This window comes from Triturus cristatus, chromosome 1_2 (assembly GCF_964204655.1).
Source record: "Triturus cristatus chromosome 1_2, aTriCri1.1, whole genome shotgun sequence".
Classification (NCBI taxonomy): Eukaryota; Metazoa; Chordata; class Amphibia; order Caudata; family Salamandridae; genus Triturus; species Triturus cristatus.
In genome coordinates this window covers 941,312,762-941,333,881 of record NC_140580.1, presented here as the reverse complement: position 1 = coordinate 941,333,881, position 21,120 = coordinate 941,312,762, and the positions used below count along the sequence as shown (strand labels likewise).

General features: G+C 47.5%; 1 protein-coding gene across 4 annotated transcripts in view; it reads left to right on the top strand.

Annotated features, from left to right (window-relative positions):
* MTHFR (methylenetetrahydrofolate reductase) overlaps positions 1 to 2,447 on the top strand; it is a 64,594-nt gene extending 62,147 nt beyond the window's left edge. For all 4 annotated transcript variants that reach the window (XM_085609909.1, XM_085609907.1, XM_085609906.1 and 1 more), the window contains exon 12: positions 1,598 to 2,447. In XM_085609909.1, coding sequence (XP_085466035.1) covers positions 1,598 to 1,792 — 195 coding nt within the window. In that variant the 3' untranslated portion in view covers positions 1,793 to 2,447. The remainder of the gene's footprint in view (positions 1 to 1,597) is intronic.
* Positions 2,448 to 21,120: the final 18,673 nt, after the last annotated feature.

Below are 21,120 nucleotides of genomic sequence, written 5' to 3'. Positions count from 1 at the left end.
TCTCCGCCTTCTCAGTTGTTCTCGGCCATATAGCTTTTTGGACTCCCTATGTCTTAAAAATACCATTGTGCGCATTCTGCCGCCATCTGACTCCTTGTCCCTAATGACAAGCAGTAGTATGCTTAGACGTCGAGTTCTGAATTGTTTAATTATTACACCATTGGAGTTTTACACTGGTATATTCCAGCAGGACAAACTTGCCATAATTTATTGGTGTAAAATGCCAGAACAAATGCAAATTTCTACACAATTCAGTGTGTTAAAAACCAGTTGTGCGTGTTATTATCCCTCATTCTTGTTTTGAAAACTAGAAATAGGAGGTAGTTATCATATTTGATCCCCACCTGAGAAAATTGTATTTGCCATTTGTGGTAAATACCCCACCATGTTCTGCAAAACTTGTAATGAGGGCCGTTGTCTGTTCTCCCGAGGTTTTGTGCTGTTTCTGGCCTGCCTGCAATTGACTCCCCTCTCCACCACCTATCATCTACCCTTTCTTCCGCTGCACTGTCTGCTCAAACAAGTTGTACACTCTCAACATTTCTCCCGCCCTCTACAAAACGGTGTATTTTTCATACTTTGCCTCACATCCCTTCAACTTTTTTCTTCTTCCTTATTTCTCCATCCAAAAATCTGCTTCCTCTTTTTCCCTTGGTACTCTTTCATGCTATTCCTCTTCATTCTCTCGTACTTCTTTCTTCTCTTTTTCTGCATCCTCTTCCAACATGCAGCAATTCTCCCTGTTCTTCTTACCCTTCTCCCTGCACATTGTAATCCTCTCTGTATTCTTTTGTTTCCTCTTCCTACAGATTGTAACTTTATCCCAGTTCTCCAGCACGTTTTCTGTGACACTCTCTGCTCTCCTGTACACTGTCTGTGCACACTGTGGCCCTTATGTACTTTGCACCCTCTTCCTTAATGTTGTGGCACCCTCACTTTTCTCCTGTACCTTCAGTCTGCTGGCTGAGACCTTCCACCCTCTTCTCCTGCACCTTCTGCAGAACTACAACCTCTTGTTGTACACATATGCCTTCTTCCTACAAGCTGAAACCCTTCCTGCTGTGTGTGACGCTCTCCATCTCTCCCTGCAGCAGCTTCAGCAAGTTGAGGCACCCTCTCTGGGTTTCTACACCTTCTCCCTGCTGTTTGACGTTCTCTCGATTCTCCTGCACCTCCTTTCTGAACCCTCTGACTGCTAGCTTGACTGTCTCTTGGTGCCTGCACTCACACCCTGCAGATTGAAACTCTCACCTATTCTCCTGCACCTTCTCTGCTGGTCTTGACTCTCTCACTGCTAGCTATGACCCTCTTACTGGGTTGTTGTACCCCTCCTCCTACAAGTTGTGACTCTCTCCTTGGTCTTCTGTAAATTCTCCCCTGAAGGGTTTGACCTTCTCTTTTTGCTTATGTACCCTCTCTATGCTAAGTGATGCCCTCGCTCGAATCCTTCTCTGTGGATTGTGAACTGCTCCTTGTTCTGCTGCACCTTCTCCCTGAGCGCTGTGACCATCTCCCTATTCATTTGTGCCCTCCCACTGCTAGTGGTGATCTTCTCCCTCTCTAGACTTTGACCATTTCTGTTGCCTATTTCCCCCAGGATGAAGCATTCGCACTGTGGACGGAGCAGTGGGCTAAGCTCTATGAGGAGGAGTCTCCATCCCGCATGATCATCCAGTACATTCACGACAACTATTACTTGGTCAATCTGGTGGACAACGAGTTCCCTCTTGAGAATTGCCTCTGGCAAGTGATCGACGACATGTTTGAGGAGCTGAATTCTCCTTCTGAGTAGAATGGATCGGCTCCGCCTCACAGAGGCAGCTACCTCACCCTCTGGATGGAGACAGATAGCAAAGGCGAGCACAGCTTCTCTACATCAGGCAATGACTTCAGTGCAATCTCCTGAACCTGCCTAGGAGGGCTTGGATAGGCGGTCGTAGGTCGCTGCCCAGGAGGACATACAGGACGGTGTGCATGGTTGCCTAGGAGGACATCCTGAGGTGGGCATATCTGTCCGGATAGCTGTGGGAAGAGCTTGGATGCACTGAGCGCTCTTCTGAACACTATTGACCTCCCCGGACTGAGGCACATACTGGGCTACCCCTTTCAAGTCCAGAATGTCCAGGTGGAGGTCATGGGCCCTTCATGGCAGCTAAACTGGCCCTATGGGCATCTGCATAAGGGAAGCCTTTTTTAAACAGAAGAAAGGGTGGGATAGCACTTGGGGTCTGAAAGAGTGTTTTTGAACACTGGACCGAGCAGCACCAGCAATTCTTGCAGCACTTCGCATTTCCGATTATAAAGAGAGATGCTTGGCCTGGAGCACACATCAAAGATTTCTTGGTATACAACCGCTGTGTACCCCCAACACAATTTTTTTTACCTACAAGCTGTTTTTTTATTTTATTTTAAATGGGAGGGAAAAGATTAAATTAACTGACACAGAAGTATAAATCTAGATGTTTGCTTTTCATCAAACCCAGCAGGTGCCCCTATCACCCTACTGTCTTTAGTAAGGATCTAGCACTTTATCAATGATGTTTATTACACCTTGTTCTACAGCCTTGGAAGGCACCCATTGGACTCTTACATGCAGGCATGCTCCCAAACAAACACTACAAATGAAGCTCAGCTGTTCATTCATTCATGTCCCTTCTAACTGAAAATTGATTCTCAACCCAGGCCCAGACCAACACAGGAGACCAATTTAGGCAGTGGATGATTGGTGGTAACAGGTGCTGTGGAGAAACACACATGCATGACAGTGGGTTTAGCTGGGGCATTGGGTCTGTAGGAAGATACCCTAGTGTAGTTTTTATTCAGTAGACATGAACCTCATAAATGTTCTTTATCAGTCCCTTTACCTGCATCTGGCAACGCAGGCAGCGTTTTGGCACTTAATCTTCATGTAGGAGGAGGGTGGGCACACACTCCCTCACATCCCAGCACTCAATGTGCCCCAGTGCATCACAGTAAATGCAGTGCATGATAACACTTTCTTCTGTAGTAGTCTTTAATCTTTCACCCTTGTTGGTGCAGCCTTTGCTGTGTACCTTTAGACACATGTTTCTGGATTAATTCCTTCATCACTAGAGAGCAACAAGTCGTTTTGGGGGATGATGGAAATACTACCCAAAGTCTTCTCGGGTCTCTGTACCATCACTGGATGCAGATGGATCAATAGAAGCTCAGTAGCTCAAGGGAGCCTTTTCAAACAGGAGAGGGGTGGGTGGGTGTGCGTGCGTGCATGTGTTTGTGTGTGTGTTTTGAGATCAAGTGTTCTATCTTTCTTAAACATGGTTTGTTGATGCCATATGTTAAAAACCTGGAAGGGATCGATGAAAGCCTGGATCACTGCAAGTTTAATACTGGAGTACATGGACCACGCCAAAGGTCTCTGTATAGCAGGATACACAAAAAGTTTTTTTTCAGGATTTAAAACATGTCAATACAACACTAGTGTCAGGAAAAAAAGGGGGAACTGGCGACCACACAAGAACAGATCAAGTACTTCCGACTTTAGAATGGTTCACTGTCTTTCATGTCATTTGGCATCTGTAGGGCATATTAGGTGGTCAGTGTTGTCTGCAGGCAAAGAGGCCAGTTCTTGGCCTGGCCAGCCCAACCTCTGATCTGGATGCGAGAACCCAAATAAATCCTAGCCTTCAAGAAGTCAGAACATCTCCTCAATCGGTTTGCTCTTCGGCAGACTTGGCTGTAATTCACCAAAAAGGTATTTTGATCAAGAGAGAGGGCCGAGTCAAGCGGTGTACCATTTCACACATTCACCCTCGTCATATGACATATCGCAATTAAGCACCCATTCTAGGCCTCCATACCCCACCTGTTGAGGGACCGTGTTTTTCTCGGATAAGTTTAGACGATTGGAGATAGAGGCAAATTAACAGAAGCACCCTCTTTCTAATCTTTCGATTGGTAGGACAGCTCATCTATTAAAGGTAACAGAGCAGACATCTGTGTAAAATCCGGCTCTACCAGCTTAGCATTTGTGCTAGGCCAAGTCAGTCTTCATTCTCCCAAGTGGATACTACGAGATCAACCAAGTCAGGAAATAACCTGTGTTCCTCTCCTTCTCCTCCCAGTAGTGCTTTGATGAAGGCTAAGTCCAGTGCACAGACAAGGGGAATGATGGGGACCAGCCTCTTACTACCTCATGTGGATGCTTCTCGTTGAACACTGATGTATCTGCCTATCCTAAGTGCTTGCGTTGTGGGAGATAGGGAGCCCCATATAACCAGCATTTAGCATTAAACATTGTGGAGTAGGAGGATGCCCCCTTCCTTCTCCTGTTAGTTCTTTTAACCTCATCTGCTCCATACTTGCTGGCTTGACGCACAGGCCCAGATCTACACAAAATACTCGAGTGAGATGCTAGCATTTTTTTGAAGGTCCACCATATATCCACAGGCTCCCCCCCCCCCCAACTCGCCCCCTCATTTTCTCTTTCTTAGTTCTTTTTCTCCTATCACTTTCATCACACTGAAGCTTCATGGCACCATAATGATGCATAATGTTCTATACAAATAAACAACTTACACTCTCCATCATGGGACATTCATTAGTAGTTATAAACATTGAATAATCTCCACTTGTGTATTTTTTCTAATAATAGTTAAATTAAAAGACCAATTAACTAACAAAGTCAGGAAAAACAAACCTGGCGTAATGTACATGTCTCTCTTTTTAAAGAAAATAGGAGTTGGATGCCATGAAACGGGCCCTGTTAGGCAGGGGCCTAAAAAGACTCAAAATAAAATCTGCTCTGGTAAGGGACCCAGCACTTCCACTGCTCCAGAATGCACTGCAGAGGCTGAAGGCAAATCCAAACTAGGTTCTTCCTCTCACCCCTTAAATTTTCATGACTAAATTTCTTAAAAAATGATTTTCTTTCTTCCACTAGATGCCTTTTAGGGTGTATCAACATTTGTTTTTAGTTTCTGACAAAAAGACTGTTTCTTACATTTACATCCAGCTCCTTTTCCCTCCTCAGACACAGTGCATTTGCATTTTGTCAAATCCATATCCTGTGGAAGGAAGAGATAAGAAAATGACCCATATGTTTTGTGCATCCTATGGATACCCAACTACCACAAGGCAAAGGTAATTCAGAGCCTATTCCAGAGGGCTACCTGCAGACAACACCAGCTCCTCCTTCCTGTACTGCAACAACTGACCCAGTCCTTTTGAGGCCACAGACATTGTACCGTAGAAACCGTTCGTAGGGGCCTCAAATTCTTCATCTGCAGTGGGTACTGATCAGCTTAAGGGTTCTCTCTCTTAGGCTCATGCCTGGCTGGTAGGTGGCAGAATATGGCAGTTCCTTCCAAGCTGGAGATCCATCCTGTCAGTCAGGTAGGTCTTAAAAATTGTTATAAGGTACCCTTCTCCTCAGCCCACACTAGAATTAATTTTGCAGGAGCACTCTGCAATCCTGATACAGAAGGTCAGCATTTTATTGTCCTGAGGTTCCAGAAAGAAGAACGGAGGCCACAGGCTTATTAAGGACCTCTGCCTACTAAACGCCTTTCTGAGGAAAGTGGTTCAAAATGCTCAATATGGCTCATATTTCAGCCCTTGACACCCTGGATGACATCCTTGGACTTGCATAAGACATTTTCTTATTCCTGTATTGCAGTCCCACAAGCATTACTTGCCGTTCAAGATGGGCAGGGAACACTTTCAGTTTACCGTGCCCACTTCGGCCTTACCTCAAACCCCTTGTGTTAATGAAAGTGATGGTGGTAGTTGCTGCCCTTATTGTTGGGAATTCCCGTGCCAGGAAGACTGGCTGCTAAAGATGGCTTGCTGTAGTCATTTGTAGAACACTTTTGGCCAACGGCTGAACTTCTGACATCACTGGGTTTCACAATCAACAGGCCGAAGTCCCGTTGAGCCCCACGCTGTGAATTTCATTCATTAGGGCAATTATGGACATGGCAGCGTTCAAGGTATTTTCTTTGCCGTAGTGAGCCTGGGACATTGAGGATATGATTCTTGTGTTTTGGCATCAGTCAAGTTTTGGGGAAGATGGTTCTGGGGCTTTATGGTCTCCTGGCCCTGCAATGGACCCTCAGATCCTAGTAGGCCCAGAATCGGGGCTGCCTCTCAATTCCGATTCCAAAGGAGACAGTGCAGCATCTGCAGAGGAGCCTGGCATACCCCAGCCTGACCTATGGCAAGTTACTCTCCCTCCCCCACCCAGAGTTCACAGATTTGACAGATGCAACACTGCTGAGTTGGGTGGGCCATATAAGGTGTAGAGCAGAGTCCTTTGATCTCCAGTAGAGAGCCAGCTCCATTTCTATCTTCTGTAGTTTCGGTCAATCCACCTGGCCCTAAAAGCCTTCTTGCATTTGTGTAAGGCAGGAGTGTGCAGGTTCTCACAAACAACACAACTGCCATGTGGTAAAGCAACAAGAAGGGTGAAGTGGGATCCTGAATCTTTTGCCAGGAGCCACTATGCCACTGGACGTGGCTGGGACAGCAGAACATCTTCCTGGTCGCCAGCCAGTGGACAAACTGAAGAGGTGTTATCTGGCAGATCACAAGTGGCATCTCCACTATGAGGTGGCACAGGGAGACTTTTCAATAAGGAAGGTATGCCCTAGCTAGATCTATTTGCCACCCGCTCAGTGACAGCAATTCTGCATGCTGGAGTTTCCTCTAAGGTAGGCATTAGGAAATGCATTCCAGATGGAATGGAAGGATGGAATCTAGTATGCTTTTCATCTACAACCTTTCCTGCCTCAGGTTCTGAGAAAATAAGACAGACAAAGCCCAAGTAATTCCCATCACCTAGGACTGGGTCAGGAGAGTGTGGTACCCAGACATGCTAAACCTGAGTAATAGTCTTCTGATCGGGATTCCACTTTGGTAGAACCTTCTGTGTCAGCAACAGGGCAGGGTCCTGCATTCAAATCTCCACAGCCTAAATCTCCAGGCTTCGACACTGAGTGGCAGCATACTTTGAACTCAATTGGTTACAGGTAAAACAAAGAATACTTTTAAAACTTCTGTGCATTAAGCACAGACTATTTTAGGGTCTTAAAATGTCTCCTTTAGAGTCTTGCTTCAGTCCTTCCACCACAAAGAGAAACCTGGGGGCAGATTTATGATTTGCGCCTCATTTACGCCGCCGTTGCGTCACTTTTGTGACGCAGCGGCGGCGCAAATCCTGCGCCATGCTGCGGGGTATTTACAACGTGACGCATCTGGGAGATGCGTCACGTTGTAAAGCCCTGCGCCAGCAGTAGGCGAACCTGTGCAGGGGGGGGCGTTCCGTCGCAGGAACGCCTCCTAAAAGTGGCTGAGTGAAATCTAGAAGATTTCACTCAGACACTTTTGAGCCCATGCTGCGTCAAAACCCTGCACCTGCTTGAAGCGGGCGTAAGGATTGACGCAGCATTGTGAAGATAGGTCCCCCCAAAGCATTGCTGGAGCTGCGCCGCGCTTGCGACGCAACTCCAGCAATGCGCCACTTTTACGGCACAGATGCGTCACGCATCTGTGCCGTTCTTGCCCCATGGTGTGCCGCATTGTAAATGTGGCGCATCCATGGTGGCGGAGCTGTGGCGCACAATAACTGGCGCATCCCAGGGATGCGCCAGTTATTATAAATCTGCCCCCTGCTGTGTAATTCTGAACACCTTTTTTCAATCCCATGTATAAATAGAGCAAGGGCAGGGTCCATTCCCTTTATGTTTTTTGCCGTGTCCCCAACTATGAAACACATTACCCTGGACAAAATCTATTGGCTCTCACCTTTCCTTTAGGAAAACACTAAAAACATTCCTATTCTGATAAATGTGTCTCTTTAATAGATGGTTGTATTGTCATTGGTTCCAAGCCCCAAGGTACCCTTTAGGGTGAATGCCATGCTTTATAAATATGTTCCTTTCTGTTTCAAGTTTAAGGTGGATGAAGAAAGAGGCATGAGGTGAAATCAACACTAGAAAAACCCAGCTTTCGCCCCCTGCACTTATTTTGTATTTATTTATTATTTGTTAAAAAGATTGGCAAAATAGCTGTGACTCCCTTGTAAAAGGGCAACCCTGCACCCATTGTACAAGAGCACATCCCAAAAAAGATGCACATGGCCTCTTATATGGTCTATTTACGACTTTAGATTATGCATATAGTACTATTTCGTACAGAGCACTTCAAGCACTGGAGAGGATACAAGCGGGGCTTAAAACATTTGGGGCTCTGGCACTGGCAACTGAAGAGAAAAAACGGATAAATAATTAAAACCATTAAATGTAGGAACGTGTTGGGTCTTGCTTTACACACGTTGCAGAACGAGGGTAACTATTTTGAGAGAAACATGAGAATAAATTCAAGGGAAAGGAAAGAATAAATGTTTGATTTTGTCAAGTTAGCAGCAGTGAAATTCTTTAAAATATGTCTTTCGTTTTTCTTGAGATGGCGAAGCCTCTTAACATGCTGATCTGCAGGATGCAACCAAGATCTCTGCAAAGGATGTGTTAACCAATTGGCTACTTTAGCAGCTTCAAGGACAAACTTTATAGTGATTGGCAGGTTTGCTCTAATAGGATTCACATGTATCATACAAATGCTCTTTTGTTCGATGCGTAGGCTTGTCTCTGGGTAGGCTGGGGTGTAATTCCATTGAGCTGTTATCCCTAGAGCTTTGGAAGGTTGGAACACTTCTTCTAGCTTTTCCAATATCTTCTGCTGTCGTTTTACTTTCTCTTCATTGGCTGTCACTAAGAGTTAGTGTGCCAATCAACATTTGGATCATGACTCATGAGTACACTAGGAACATGAGGGTGAGCACTCGCGCCACCAAACTCATGCCATGTACACACTCTGCAGATCTGGGTGGCTTGGTGTACAGTTACATTCCGACAGTGCCGCCTGTACACATCAGGCACATAGAGGTAGGAACTTGCATGCCATGATGTGTGATCATCGTACTTGTACTTCCCAGACACGATCAGGGCCTACCAACTCAATAGTACAGGTTCACGTGTCTGCTGCCTGTGGCCACACCACTCCGAATGCGCCAGATCTCATTCAGTTTCACGTGTCTGCTGATCTCACTCCAGGCTTGCCACCTTACACGGTACCATCCCATGTCACACGCCAACCTTCTGCAGATCTGGGCAGCGTCTAACACCAGGGGTGTGTCTGGAAGATTTTGTTCTTGCTTTGGGAGAGGGTAGATGTTCCTCGTTAGACAATACATGGGGCCCAAAAGCCCCATTTTCCAGAGGCTCGTCCCTTCTCCATGCAGGTCCTTTTAGGGTTGGCAGGTCTGTCACTGCACGAGAGTTGTGTCTTAATTAAACGTTCAGAAACCTGGGTCTTCAGCACACGTCATTCAGGTGTGGTGCAACATCTTCTGGCAAACCTAGAGGAACACAGGAATGTGAGAGAGTGAAAACAAGCAATTGACAATGCCACCAAAGACCAATAGGAAAGGCACAGTAGTATGTCAGCACAGGATAGATCAACCAATGCGACCCAAGTGGCAATAACCAATATAGATGTCTATGAAAAAGAAAACAAAAAAATTGTGAAAAAGTACTTGGAGAAACCCCAGCATTATGCTCTATTCAGGTAAAATGTGTGCATTAACGATCTCCACAAAGCATACATTGGCTGGGATCACTGTAAGGAGACATACATACAGCGATATTCAGAGGAAGCCAAATAATGAGCAAAAGGAGCCCAGCATGCAAGAAAGTACAGAGAAACCATGCGGCATTAGAGAAAAACCCACAGCCTGCGACTGGAGGGGGCGGAGAGACAAGCAAAGGGGGCCCAGAGCCCCAAATAAAGAAAGATCAGGAAAAAAACTTCAATATGTATGCATAAGCTTAAGCTGCACTGTTGTCAGTAACTGAGCTGTACTTCTTTTAGCCTTTTCCCCTGTTACTATCGTGTGGACATAGAAAACACTCAAGAGCCTCAATAGGGTGCGGTCATGGTCAGTCACAGCTTGCAGCTCCATGGTCACTCATTGGTAGGGACCCTCAAGATTTGTGTACGGTGTGTGGGTGTGTGAAGACCTACTGTTCCCTTTATGATCACTGGCTGTTTGACAGGGAGCCACAATTCAGCATCCAGGCCTGCTGCTACCATGTCCTTTTTAGAACTCTGCATTTCTTGTATCCTCAAATGTGTAGCGACCAAGGTCCAAGGAAATCAGCACCCTATACCCACGTAGAGAGGTCCTTCAGCTTCATCGCTGCCCCAGTCGCCGATTCAGGCTGGTGTGAGTTAGCCAATTCAACCAGATTTTGATTCATGCATGGCTCCCTGTAGCCAATTTCCTCACTGATACTGGGCCCAGGGGGCTGTTCCCCTGACCTCAGAATTAAAAAAACCTCTGATGTAAGGTCCTACACACCAGCCTCGGTCGGGCAGCCCATGCAGCAGTCCCAAGATACTCCACTTTAGACTCGGTAGCTACAACAGTCATGAGTATGCCCGGCTTTTGAAGCTTGAAACCTAAACTGCGTTTTTTACATCTCCGTGGTTCATGATGCCCCAGTTTGTTCATTACTTAGCAATGTGGCCACTGCAGTTCTCAGCACCACTTCCATACTGGGCATTTTTCCATCAACTCTCTGTGAGCTCCTGTTAGTCCGCCATCATTGACCTGGGTATCGGCTCCCCTTTAGAGAGTTCAGTGACACCTGCCTCCGGAGCTATTTTATAGGCTCACTTGGGCATGTAGCTCTTGTGATGAAATAAATCATGCTTTTCACTCTGGATGTTTGGTTTACGTTCCTTTGAGGGCAGTGCACAGATCCTAAAAAAAGAGGTGGGGGGATAACCAAGTTAGGCTGTATGCAAGTGAGATCATGGTGTGTGACATCACACCACATGACAATGAATGTGGAATCACAGGAAGTGGCATCACAACCCATGACCTCAAAGGAAGTGAGTTCAGATCTTAAGACCACACACATATGTTTAGCAGGTCTATCATGAGTAAATTTGAGCGCATTACAATATTTGACAAATTAGGTTTTTCATTGGGGTTGTGCCAAAAATGTGATGCTATCCCCAAGCAAAATCTCGGCCTCAACTTATGTATTTGTTTTTTAAACCCTGCACAAAGAAGTTGGCAACAAGGAGAAACGTGGCAGTAAATCTGTTCTGCCTAATTGATTGCCAAGTCTGCATTTTAAAATATCTTATGAGACTAAAGCAGCTGCTGTAGAGATCTTTGTGTGCAAACTAAATCTCAGGGAATAATAATAATGGTAAGATAACTCTGGAGGGTAACGTATTTGCTAGACGGATCAGCATTTTTTGTCTAGTCCCTGTTTTAACTCAAAGTACCTTAGAGGATTAATATGTCTCCTCCAAAGCACATTACGTAAAACGCAGATGACAGATTTGTATTATATGCAAATAAGTAAGTGGGTTTCTGCTTCAAACACAGAGATCCTTTTGTTACTTGCAGTTCATAAATTGTAATCCTTCTAATGTAGCACAGTAAGCTATGAAGGACATGTGGCTCCTACAACATGTAACCCTCACTGTCTTATATAACACATCCTACACATTGATTTAAACAATATGATTTATTGTCAATGTATAATGAGTACGTGTGATGTCAATTAATCAGCATTTGTAGCCACAACACTGTCACCGCTCGGGGTATCTGGGCGCTTGGGGTCTACGTCGAAAAGCCAGGTCTTTAAGTTTGCCAGAGACGGAGCAGTCTGGAGGTGGAGGGGCAGGTCATTCCAGGTCTTGGAGGTGATGTAGGAGAAGGAACGGCCCCCACTACGTATGCGGGGGGGTGCGCAAGGGCTAGTGAGAAGGAGCGCAGGTGTCTTGCGGGTTGATGGAAGTTCAGTGGGTAGTTGATGTAGGCCGGTTCTTGATCGTGTAGGGCTTTGTAGGCTTCTAGTTTGGGAGCCAGTGGAGGCTTCTGAGTGGTGGGTGATGTGGGTCTGTATTGGAAGTTCCAGGATGAGTTTGGCTGCAGCGTTCTGAATGGTCTGAAGCATAGAGTGCATTGCCCTAGTCGAGGCGGCTGGTGATGAGGGCCTGAGTGACGGTCTTTCTGGCATTGACTGTGACCTATCTGAAGATTCTGCAGAGCGTGTGGACGGTGTGGAAGCAGGAGGAGGAAACAGCGTTGACTTGTCATTTCATGGTCAGTTCGCTTTCCAGGATGATGCCTAGGTTGCGTGTGTGTTCTGTTGGCACAGGTGTGGGTCTGAGTTCTGCTGGCCACCAGCTGTGGATATGGATGTGTTCTTCCCGAAGATGAGTACTTTTGTCTTGTCGGAGTTGAGTTTGAGGGCTTTGGTTCTCATCCAGTTGATGACATGGTCATGGCATCTCAGAAGTATGTTCTTGTGGTGGTAGGGTCTTCGGTGAGCGAGAGAATGAGTTGAGCATCATCTGCATAGGAAATTATGTTGAGGCTGTGGGATCTGATAATGTCTGCTAGGGGGTTCATGTAGGTGTTGAACACCATGGGGCTGAGGAAGTTCCTTGGAGTACGACGCATATATTGTCTTTGGGTTAAGAGGAGAAAGGCAGCAGCTGGATGCTCTGTGTGCATCCTGTATGGAAGGAGATGATCCTCTTGAGGGTGTTTTGCTGTATGCTGAAGTTGTGAAGTTCGTTGATGGGGATGTGGTCGGATACTGTGTCAAACACAGCAGAGGTCGAGCAAGATCAAGGCTACCGTGTCCCCGCAGTCGAAGAGTGTTCTGATGTCCTCTGTGGTAGCAATCAGCGCTGTCTCTGTAATGTGGTTGGTACAGAATCCTGATTGGGAGGCATCTAGCTGGTGGGTTTGTTCCAGGTATTCGGTGAGCTGTTGGTTGATTGCCTTCTTGAGTGCTTTGCCCGGGAAGGGAGCAAGGAGATCGGTCAATCATTTTTGAGTTTGCTGGGGTTGGAAGAGAATTTCTTTAGGAGGGGTCTGTCCTCTCTGTGTTTCCATCTGTTCGGAATGGCTGCTGTGGAGATGGAGGTGTTAATGATGTTGGTGAGTTCCAAGCTGAGTTGGTTGGTTCCAAGGTTGAAAAGACAGCAGGAGCAGGCTTTGGTGGGTGTCCCTGAGTGGATGGGTGACATGATGGCCGTGGTGGTCCGTGCAGTGAGTGGAGACCATCTGGTGATCACTTGACTGGTGTGTGCCGTTTGGCCATGGCTGTTGAGGTTGAGAACAGTGTGTTAGGGGTCGATGTTGTAGATCATGGGTACTCGTAAAATTTTTCCCAGGGGCCACAAAGTATAGTCTGTGGTGTGGCCAAGAGCTGCACTGGGGCGGTAGGGGGTCCCGGCTGGGTAGGGATTGTGTAAGGAGGTCTAAAAAAAATTTGATAAATGGGCAAGCATTTATTTGCAGGTTAACTAAAGTTAAGTGGTGGAGGACACCACAGTATTTACTTCATTTAACCTGCAAATAAATGCTTGCCCATTTATTTAGCATTTTTTCTTAATATTAGTGCAAGAAAACAGCAGCTCATGCTACTGTTCACCAGGGGGGCTGCATGTAGAGGTCAAGAGGGCCGCAAGCAGCCCCCGGACTGTACTTTGGGCAATAGTGATCTTGCTGTGGAAGTAGTCCGAGAGGGTGTCACAGCGTTCTTGGGAGGGATGGATTGTGTTCTCTGTGGCTGTCGGATTGGAGAATCCTTGACTATTTAGAATAGTTCTATTGTGTGGCTGGCTGCTTTGTCGACGAAGGCGGTGATGGCTGCTCTCCTGTTTTCCTTGATGTGCAGGTGATCATTTCTGAGGGCTGCTCTGTGAGCAGCTGTGTCAGCGGGGTTCCTTTTGGATCGCCGTTGTTTCTTGAGTCGGTAGCAGTTGCTGGTTCTGAACTCAGGGGTGTACCAGCTGGCATGTTTTGAGGTTATGTTGGTTGTAGCTGGTTTCTTTGGGGGCGACTGTCAGCGCATTTGGTGATCCATGTGGAGCAGTTCTGGATGGCCTGCTCCAGGTATGATGATGGTTTGGGTTGGGTGGAGCTGAGAGCTTCAGTCCACTGAGTCTGTGTTATCTTGCCCCAGTCATGGTGGGCGGAGCTGAGATGTTCGGTGATGGTGTGCTGAGCGCCAGAGATGGTGAGTTCACGATGGTGTGGTTGGGCCAAGTGAGTTCTGCGACGTGGCTTAACTGGACTTTGTCACTGGAGGTGAAAAAAAGGGCAGTGTGTGTATCCGTCTCTGTGCATAGGTTTGGTGACCAGTTGTGTGAGGCCGATGTTGTTTAGGTTCTCCAGAAGGGTGGTGGAGCTGGCATCATTGACGTGGAAATTGAGGTCGCCGAGTAGGTAAACAGCCATTACAACGAGGCTGTTACCACGCAAGTTGTAACAACGCATGCGATGTAACAACGACTACCATTACAACGCAAACCATTATATCACATGCGCTTGCGATGTAATGGTTATCCACATCGTTGTGAAAAAACTGGGCTGTTCTGTTTCCTCACAACGATGTGCACCGCCCCTCTGTCGACGCTGGAACCAGGAGAGATGAACCACGAGGAGAGAGAGGTAAGGGGGATTGTGCTTGGGGTGGGGGTTACTTTTTAAGGGTTTAGTGTAGTGTTGAATTAGTGTAGTAATTGTTGTGTAGTGTAGGGTTGTATGTAGGGGGAGGGTCGTGCTGGTGGTAGTGTTTTAGGGTTTAAGGTAGTGTTGTGGTGTCTGTGTAGTGTAGGGTAGGGTTTTAGGGTTTAGGGTAGTGTTGTGGTGTTTGGGTAAACTGCACCGGGGAGTCTCTGAACATTTTTAATTGCTCCGTGCTCCCCCTGGACTCGCCGGACACAACAATAAGCGACAAGGACCACTGCTCCATAGAGACCGCCGCCTCAGCAAACCTTATGCTCTCAGGGCCGAACCCTAAGATGGCTACCAAGAACTAACCCTTGGGAATTTGCACGGGGGAGTCTCTGACCAACGCTAAAGAAGTGACTGGGGCACTGAACAACTCGCCATGTCTTGCTGGCCCCAGTAATGAAACAATCCTGACCCAGTCATCTACGCCCAACTCTGTTGCTCTCCACCGGCCTCACTACTGACCCCAAGATGTTGCACCCCTCCAGCCTCACTAACTGACCCCAAAATGGCCACCCAGGGCTAACTCCCGGTATACCTCACTGGCAAGTACCGACCACCACACTAAAAGGGGCTTGACCACCGCAACTCCACAACCTGACCCGCCAGGCACTTAATGCAATGCTGGCCCGCTTCAGCTCTGCAACTATCTACTTAACTCCAGGCCCACCCCACCGGCGAGTCACCGACCAACACTCAAAAAGGGGCTGGACCACCCATCTCTGTGTCCTGACTCACCGGTCACTAAAAGGCAGAGACGTTGGCCCACCCCATCCCCCTCTTGCTGCACCTATCTACACACTGCCTGACCCATATTGCCTGACCGCCTGTTGGCCACCCTAAAATAACTCTGGTGGGTTACTGAACACCAAATAAATGGCATGACAACCGCAACAACCCGCCCCATATCAGTAATAAAGTGAGACGGGCCATACATCAACGCTCCTACTGCTCTTGCACTCTTTCTGCCCTTAGGGTCTGATCGCATGCTGGCAGCCAACCAACCCCTAAAGAAGCGGCTTGACCGCTCTGCCAGTCCCGTCCACCACTACAATCCACCCGACCCCCAGTGGTAGCGTAAAACACCTAGCCCTAAAGGAAATAGCCCCACGTCCAACTTAGACAAAATGCCTTCTATCACGCCAACCTACGCCAACCCCCTCACGCCGAACTACTTAAAACCGCACGGCCCAAACTCCTTCTCGATTAGTTTCCCCCCAACCTCTCACCCAAAGCGAAAAAAAACTCAAACATAAACTGATCAGACAATACCCAGAATCACTATTTGATAACATATATCACTGCTCCTCCAAAGGCCAAGTAAAAATGGATCTCATTTTCCACACGGAAAGACCAGAAAAGTGGAATTCCATCCTCAGATCTCAACTCCACATTACCAAAACTACCAATACTCCCCATAGCTGCAAACTGTCATTCTTTATCCCTAACCGCATGACGTGGAGCGGGAACACCTCTGTGACCATCTACTCCAATGGCACAGTCCTGATACAAGCTAACAACGACAACCTTGAGGCATTTGACTCTCTCTTCCCCTCACTTCGGACTGGCCCCTCTCACACACATCTCCCCCACCCAACCCACCCCTTCTACCCGGACAGCCAGACCCCCCCAGCTAAACACACACACCATTCCTGCGCCCTCTATCAAAAACTCCGCTCTCCAGCACGAGACACCACCCGCACCTCTGTCACCAAGAACATGGCTCCCCCTCCCCGTCTGACCATCCCCTTGAACAGCCCCCCACTCATAACCTCCTCCAAATAACACTAATCGACCACAATACACAGTCTAAGACTCCCAACTACCTTCCTATACCCACTTGCAAAAGAACGCAGATGCCACAACATGACCCCCCTCACCCCACGACCCATCTCAAAGCCCTCACGGACAACACAATAACTACTAGACGGCAACAGAACATCATCTGACCATCTCCTCCTCGGAAAGACCCTGCCCAGAGCCAACCCATCCCCACTCCGGAAGAGACGGGGCAGCGTCTCTCCCTGCTTGAAAGCCAGTTAGCTACTATAATACAGGGCTTTAACGAAATCCTAACCAACCTTGCTACGCTCCGTAAGCCCTCCAAAAATCCCCATTGTACTCCCACCGTCTCCAACCCCACACATCAAAGGCTCCCCAAGGTTAGCCGACCCAGTTGGATCTCATCCTCCCCTCTCGAGTCAGACACTGAGACCCAAAAGAACTTTGGAGGTTATGTCCTCGAAGCGGGAGAGCTAGCCTAATAGAATGAAGCGGCAGAGCTGGCCTCCTCGTATGACACTCCCTCTACTGCCATCCCTCAATCCACGATTCAGGTGATCACCGGATTCAGAAGAGAACACTCCACCCCGAAACCCCGTAGACCCCCAGCCTCCCTCACCAACATCCCCATGGCCCCCTTAATAAAGAAACGAAAAAAAGAGACACCCCCTACCAACTGCATGCTCATAAATTACAGATCAGCCACCAAACATGCCAAAGAGCTAGCAGAATCCATCCTCACCCATGGCATAGACATAGCCTTTATCACCGAGACTTGGCTAAACTACTGCTCGCCTCCAATCATGGATACTCTCGTACCCCCAAGGCTTTGCAATCATCAACAAAGACCGAAAAGACCAAAGCGGTAGCGGTATAGCAATCATTCACAACAACATGTCCATGACCGAAATTGACACCTTCAACTATAACACCTTTGAATGCCTAACTGCCAACATTAACACAAGCGACAACAAGACACTACACTGCCATCTCCTATACCATTCCCCAGGCAACACCACCACATTCACTGAACACCTGTCAGACCTGGTTGCTCACTGCTCACTCGGAGACGCCAGCAACCTAATTCTGGGTGACCATCAACTTACACTGGAACGAAAAAAAAACAACTTACTAATCCAAAACCTGAATGAGCTATTACACAGCAACAACCTTACCCACCACTGCTCAGATGAAACCCATAACAAAGGAGCAATCCTGGATGCCAATATCGCCCAACGCGACATACTCACAATAGACCACATCCTACCGGTTGACTGGTCCGACCACCACTTAATCCTATTCCACATCATGCAATCGATCACATACCAACCTCCCATCCAAGACCCCCCCCGCTCCTGCCCATCTCCCCAGATGGTCTATCCAAACGGAACTCACTTCTCACTACAGGACAACTATGACGTCCATCCTAGACCAACTAGCCCCCCTAAAATAAAAAAAACAGGAACATTCCTTCTAGATCCTGGTTCAACACACACGCTAATGCTGAAAGGAGACAACTTAGAGCTACAGAACGTCTATGGAGGAACAACCCCTCTACAAGCCTTCGCTAACAACTCAAAGCAGCCCGGAGGAAATACAAAAAACACATCAACAACGAAAAAACCACCTTTTGCTGCACCGCTCTGGACAACGCGAAAAACAGGCCCAAAGAACTCTTTAACATCATCAGGCAACAAACTTCCAAGACCTCTGCAACCCCAGTCCAGGCCTCCAAAGACCGGTGTGACAACTTCGCCAACTGCTTCAACGATAAAATCACCAAGATTGAGCCATCACTAGACGTCAACCTCAATCCCTCCTGCAAAAACCCAACCCCAATAATCGAAACCAGCACACGCAAGCTCCCCACGAAAGCCTGGAAATCCTTCAACCCCATACCTGAAGCTGAGATTCTTAAACTGATCTCCTCCTCCAAGCCCGTATCTCACGTCCTCGATCCTGTACCCACCCAATTGACCAAAAAGCTGAAACTCTCCCTTGCCCCACTCTGGTGCGAAATCATAAATAGCTCCTTGAAAACTGGCATCATACAAGACTGCCTCAAAGTCGGCCAAGTCACGCCACTATTGAAAAAGCTAGGCCTAGACACCAACGATCTGAACAACTTCAGACCTGTTTCTAATCTCCCCTTCCTATCCGAAGTACTTGAAAAGTGCGTTCTCCTACAACTGACTTGCACATGGACAACATCAACCTGCTAGATCCCCACCAATCGGGCTTCAGAAAAGGCTGTAGCACCGAAACCGCGATCCTTAACATTGTGGATGACATCCACAAGTCTCTAGATACTGACCAATGCTGCCTACTCATCCTCCTGGACCTATCGGCAGCTTTTGACATGGTTGATCACAGGGAAACAGCGTTTGCAACGCTGTTCTTACCCCGCAGGAAGGTAACAACACGGTCGTTACAATGACCGTGTTGTTACCACGCATGCCTTTACACGGCTTGCGCTAGGTGGCGTGCAAGACCAAGGAATGTGTTGGATTTTAAATCCAACACATTCCCTGCTGTTGCGCTAACTGGAGTAGGAATAGTAATTTATACTGTTCCTAAGTCCAGCGCGCCACCTAGTGCAAGTCGTAGAAACGACTTGCGTTGTAAAGACACGCGTGGTAACAACGCGGTTGTTGTAGCGGCCGTGTTGTTACCTACCACGATGTAATATGTGGCGTTGTAACATCACATATTCTTGATCACAATCTACTCATCAAGGCTCTCCAAGATCGAGTAGGTGCGGATGAGGTGGTCCTACAATGGTTCTCCCCCTTCTTACACAACCGCTCCCAAAGGATAAAAATCAAAACCTTTACATCTGACCTACACCCCGTCAGCACAGGTGTCCCCCAAGGCTCAGTGCTCTCCCCTCAACTGTTCAACATATACATGAAACCCCTCACCACCCTACTCAAAAAAGCCAACATCCCCTTCCACCTATATGCAGATAACACCCAGATCTACCTGGAAACCTCCTCCATTGATGACATTCAAAGACTCAACAACACTCTTAGAGAAGTCCAACACTGGCTATCAACAAACCACCTTAAACTCAATCAAGACAAAACTGAAATCCTCCTCATCTCCAACAAAGAAGAAAACCCTCAAATCGTAGACTGGCTAAAAGCAATCGATGCCCTCAACAGTAATCTCACCCTGGCTAACTCTGTAAAATCACTAGGAATCACCCTGGACCCAAAACGGACCATGGGCAAACACATTAAGATCTCCGCGAAGAGTGTCTTCCTCAATCTGAAGCTCATCAACAAAATTAAACCCTTCATCCCGCCCAAGGACCTCAAACAAGTCACCCAATCGCTGGTGCTATCTAGACTCGAATATGGGAATGCAGTCCTCACCGGTACAGCACAATCCCACCTAGCTCCCCTCAAAACAACTCTCAATGCAGCTGCCAGAATGGTCACCGGAGTTCAGAAATATGACCACTTATCACCCGCACTCAGAGAACTAAAATGGCTCCCAGTCTAAATGCGTGCCAGCTTTGGAACTGCCTGCCTCATGCACAAAGCCTTGCACACAGGGAAAGCGAAATACCTGGCCTCCAAACTAAAGAAAGCCGGCCAGACAAGAAACCTCAGGAGCTCCAACACCCTGCTACTCATCCCTATGAAAACACGCAAACAAAAAACCACACCACGATCCTTCGCTGGAAACGCGGCCAAAATCTGGAACTCCATCCCAGCTGATATCAGGATTATCCCTTCCATTGTAAAATTAAAAAGACTCCTAAAAGACCTCTACCTCAACCGTGCCTTCCCGAACCGAGAACCGCCGCCGAAATGCACAAACCTACACTCTGCAGCCCCCTGACAATGTTCTACCACAACCTACCTCTTCCCCGCTTGCTGACCCCTTCCTCGTTCCCTCCTCCCTGAATGAGGTTTAGCTCAAGACATTGTGCACTCATCGAGGCTATCTCAGGACTTCCCTACCTCAATGTTGCACAGCACGCTGGGTTTTCCGAACAAATATGTATACCTCTGCATTTTTGTGTGATCCTGCTTTAAATCTGTTGCAAAGCACTCCCATACCCTCGGGTCTGGCCAGCGCTATATAAAACTTCTAAATAAATATATAAATAGTAGTAAATTGGGTAGTGTAGGGTAGTGTTTTAGGGTTTAGGGTAGTGTAGGGGGGTCATGCAGGATAGTGTTAGAGTGTAGGAACAGGACTTGTGGAAGGGGGAGGGACGTGCTGGGGGTAGGATGTTAGGGTTTAGGGTAGTGTTGTGGTGTTTGTGTAGTGTAGGGTAGTGGTTTAGGATTTAGGGTAGTGTCGGGGGTCGTGCAGGGTAGGGTTTGAGTGTAGGAACTGACTGGGGGTAGGGGAAGGGTCGTGCGGGGGTGTAGTATTTTAGGGTTTAGGTTAGTGTTTGTGTAGGGTAGTGTTTTAGGGTTTAGGGTAGTGTAGGGGGGTCGTGCAGGGTAGTGTTAGAGTATAGGGACAGGACTGGGGGAAGGGGGAGTGTTGTGCTTGGGGTAGCATGTTAGGTTTTAGGGTAGTGTTATGGTGTTTGTGTAGGGTAGTGTTTTAGGGTTTAGGGTAGTGTTAGAGTGTAGAGACCGGTCTGCGGGTAGGTGGAGGGGGAGGGTCGTGCAGGGGGTAGAGTTTTAGGGTTTAGGGTAGTGTTGTGGTATTTGTGTAGTGTAGTAGTGTTTTAGGAATTAGTGTTGTCGCAGGGATTCTGCACCTTTACAGAACTCTGCGCA